The 4,491-nt window shown below is 31.3% G+C and overlaps 1 protein-coding gene across 1 annotated transcript in view; it reads right to left on the bottom strand.

Moving 5' to 3' along the window:
* VPS13A (vacuolar protein sorting 13 homolog A (S. cerevisiae)) overlaps positions 1-4,491 on the bottom strand; it is a 262,251-nt gene that overhangs the window by 197,383 nt on the left and 60,377 nt on the right. Inside the window, 2 exon segments of the mRNA XM_012650655.1 lie at positions 1,238-1,376; positions 3,813-3,930. Of these exon segments, the coding sequence (XP_012506109.1) occupies positions 1,238-1,376; positions 3,813-3,930 (257 nt within the window).

Here is a 4,491-nt window from a genome sequence, read left to right as displayed (position 1 = left end):
AAAAAAGTTTTTTATGCTATTTTTTGCTATTTTTTAAGTTTGAAATTATTTCAAAAGAAAAACATTTAAACATGAATAAAGAACTCAGAAAATCACCAGAGAACAATATGATTATGTAATTTTCTTTCTGAAATTCTCTTGGAAAGACAAAAATCACATAATACAAAGTCCAAAAATCACTAAGAAAAAAACTAATAACTTTGACTATGTAAAAAGTAGAAAGACTTTGCATTGCAAAAATAAATGCATATACGAGATAAAAATCAAACAAAATGGAGACAGAAACTAATTTTAAACAAGAGATTATTTCCTTAATTGGAAAACCATAACCCAATAGAAAAAAAGACATGAACAGCAGTTTCCAAAAACAGAAATCCAGACAGGCAGAAAATGTGTTCTATCTTATAAAGAAATGCAAATCAAAATCAGAAAATAAGATTGTTTTCACTTAGAATAAAATCTTAACATTTGCTAATTAATCATGAGAGCAAAGAAAAACACATTCATTCACTTTTAGTGAACCATAAGTTAATATACAATTTAGAAAGGAAAATTGCCAAAATTTATCAAAATGTAAAATTCACACTCTTTCCTCAACAATTCCACTTCCAGGAATTCATATAGTACGCACAGAAGTAAAACCAAATATATTTATAAGGAAGTCCGAAGCAGTATTTTTTCATAACTGTAAACACTAATAACAATGCAGATGTATCTCAAAAGGGAATATATTTAGGCAAAGATGGTATATCCACACAATCCAATACCATATCACCATAAAAAAACTAAAGTAGATCTGTATGTGCTGAGAATATTTCTAAAGTATATAACATACATGTTAATAATGGTAGAAAGAATACAAATTCAGAATAAGTATGATGATCTCATTTAAATATTAATAACATAAGAATATATTTACATGTATGTACACACACATACACATGTGTGTCTATCCCGTAAACATTTTTCTGAAAAACTAGAGAAGCGGTAGTCAATGGTGTTATTATTTGGAGGCGATAGAAATGAGGAAAGGTAGATTTATCATTTTGTATCTTTTCAAACTATTTGTACTTTTACCATTTCATCAATTTCTCTTTTAAAATATAATTTTTAAAAGGCCTATTTGAAATGAACTGCAAATTGTTTTACCTATTAATAATACTCCTGTGGTTGTTTCAAATACTGCTTGACTTTCTTTTTAATTCACACTTATATTAATTTTGAACATAACAATTACCTGCAATGGTTTGACAGGGGCAGATACTTCAGTTACAGGTTCAGGTTTTGGAATGCTTTCAACCAATTCCATAATGCCTTGTAGTTTTTTATCCGAGATCCGTAAAGAAATAAGAGGTAACTTTCCAAAAATCTTGAATCTGTTTTAAAAAGATAGGAATCATCATAGAGGAATTTTCATTCTGATTTAAGTGCACTAATTTTTAAAGAAGACTTCTCCTCAAATTATCCAAATTAAATGTGATTTAAAGCACTAAAAATTTCTACTCCAATTTTCATCTTACCTTATTAACTAGTCTCATTAGATGTGCTAACCTCATTGTTTTTCAGAGGCTTATTTTCTAATATTATTTCATTTATTTTTCCCTCTACTATTTGCCAAGTACAGTTGAAAATTAGTATTTATCACCTGTTCCGGAAAAACCCACAGCTAACATCATATTTAACAGTGAAACAATGAAAGCTTTTCTGTGCTCAGGATCAAAACAAGGATGTCCACTTAAACCACTTCTATTCAACAAAGTATTGAAAAATTCTAGCAAGACCAATTAGTCAAGAAAGAGAAAAAGGCAGCACCCAAATCAGAAAGGAAGAAATACAATTACCTCTGTACACAGATGACATAATCTTGTATGTAAAAAACTTAAACCTGTTCGAATAAACAAATTCACAAAGTTGCAGGATATAAAAATCAGCTAAGTTCCCATACACTACACTAACAATAAATAATCCAAAAAAGAAATTAAGAAAACAATTCCATTTACAATGGCATCAAAAAGAACAAACTTAACGAAGGAGGCAAAAGACTTATATACTGAGAACTAGAAAACGTGGCTAAAATTAAAGAAGACACAAATAAATTGAAAGACATCCCATGTTCATGGACTGGAAGCATATTATTAAGATGTCAATATTATTAATATTTAAAGTGATGTACAAATTCAGTGCAATCTGTATCAAAATCCCAATATGGTTTTTTGCAAAAATACAAAAATCCATCCTAAGATTCATGTGGAATATCAAAGGATCCCAAATAACCAAAACAATCTTGAAAAAGTACAAAATTGGATAACTCACACTTCCTGATTTCAAAACTTATTATAAAGCTACAGTAATCTAAACAGTGTGGTACTGGAATAAAGACAGACATAGAGGTTAAGAGAATAGAACAAAAATCCCAGAAATAAACTCTTGCATATATGGACAAATAATTTTCAACAAGGCTCCCAAGGCCATTCAATGCGGAAAGTACAGTCTTTTCAACAAATGGTACTGGGAAAACTAGACATAGTTAAGCAAAAAAATGAAGCTGTATCCTTATCTTACATCATATACAAAAATTAACTCAAAATGGATCACAGAACTAAACAAAAAAGCTAAAACTATAAAACTCTTTGAGGTAAATATAAGAGAAAAGCTTCATGACAGTAGATTTCTAATAATATCTTAGAGACGACACCGAAAGCACAGGCAACAAAGATAAATTGGACTTGCTCAAAATTAAAAATTTTTATGCATCAAAGGACACTATCAACAGAGTGATAAGGCACCAACAGAGTGAGAGAGAATGTTTGCAAATTATATAACTTATAGATAATAGGTTAATATCCAAAATATATCAAGAACTCCTACAAATCAACAAGAAAAACAAACAGCAAGATTAAAAGATGGCAAAGACCTTGAGTACAAATCTCTCTAAAGAAATATCTAAGTGGCCAATAAGTACATGAACAGATGTTCACTATAAGTAAGTATTAGAGAAATGCAAATCAAAACTATAGTGAGATACCACTTCACATCTACTAAAATGACTATTAAATAAAAGCAGAAAATAACAAATGTTGGGGAAAAGGTAGAGAAATTGAAATCCATTGCATTGCTGACAGGAATGTAAAATGTGGCAGCTGCTATGAAAAACAGCAGTGTTCTCCCAAAACTTAAACACTGAATTACAATATGATCCAGCAATTCTACTTCAAGTATATAGCCAAAAAAATTAAAATCAGGGACTTAAATAGAACACAGTAGCATCATTACAACAGCCAAACAGTATAAGCAACACAAATGTCCACTGAGAGAAGAATGGATAAATAAAACATAGTATATACATACAAGGACTATTAACCAGCCTTAATAATGAATGAAATTTTGACATATGCTACAACATGGATGAATCCTGAAGATACTATGCTAAGTGAAGTAACCTAGAAACCAAAAGACAAATACTGTATTATTTCAATTACATGAAGTGCCCAAAATAGACAAATTCATAGAGACAGAAGACTGAATGGTGGTTGCCAGAAGCTCAGGGCAGGGCAGAATGGGGCGTTACTGTTTAATGGGTATGATAGTTTGGTAGATTTAGAAGTTCTGGAGATGGATAGTGGTGATGGTGGCAAAATAGTGTAAATGTGCTTAATGCCACTGAACTATACACTTAAAAATAGTTAAAATGGTAAATTTCACGTTATGTATATTTTACCATACACATAAAGAAGAGTCAATTAAATATGTTATTTCCTTCGCTACAGAATTACTGAGAAAATCCACAATCCCTTGGAACAGACAATACATACTTGGGCATCCTTAAGTCCATGAAAACCATAGCCTTAGAGAGTTCCACATTGAAGTGCATGGGTACCAAAATATGTTGTGTAGATACATTGAGTTTCCGTGCTTCTTTCCAATTATCACCTAATTACAGAAAATATTTCATGTTGAATAACACACAAAACCTAAAATTACTATTAATATTTCATAGTCACATGCTGTATGGTATAGGGAAATCTTCCCATATGTAGATAATCTTAATGTTACATTCCCAGGTACACACAATCACCAGGTAATCAAATCTGTGCATACAATGCCAATCCTTACACAATCCAGATACCTTACCACAAAAACAATATGGCTATAAGGCAACGAAGGAAAACGTAGAAAAAAGTAAGGTTTCCTTAATAGTAACTAATAAAAGCTACCATTTATTGAAGATTTATGACTGACACCATTCAAGGCAATGTTTAAATTTTAATTCTCAAAATGATGTGTAATAATTCCACTTTAGAAAATTAAGACTCAAGCTGGGCATGATGACTAATGCCTGTAATCCTGGCATTTTGGGAGGCCAAGGCGAGGGGATCACTTGAGGCCAGGAGTTCGAGAACCCTGTCTCTACAAAAAAATGTTCTAAAAAATTAGCTGGTGTGGTGGTGCATGCCTGTAGACCTAGCTACTTAGGAGGCTGAGGCAGGAGGA

The sequence above is a fragment of the Propithecus coquereli genome, unplaced genomic scaffold (genome assembly GCF_000956105.1).
Source record: "Propithecus coquereli isolate 6110/MARCELLA unplaced genomic scaffold, Pcoq_1.0 Scaffold339, whole genome shotgun sequence".
NCBI lineage: Eukaryota > Metazoa > Chordata > Mammalia > Primates > Indriidae > Propithecus > Propithecus coquereli.
This window is presented reverse-complemented; position numbering and strand designations above follow the sequence as displayed.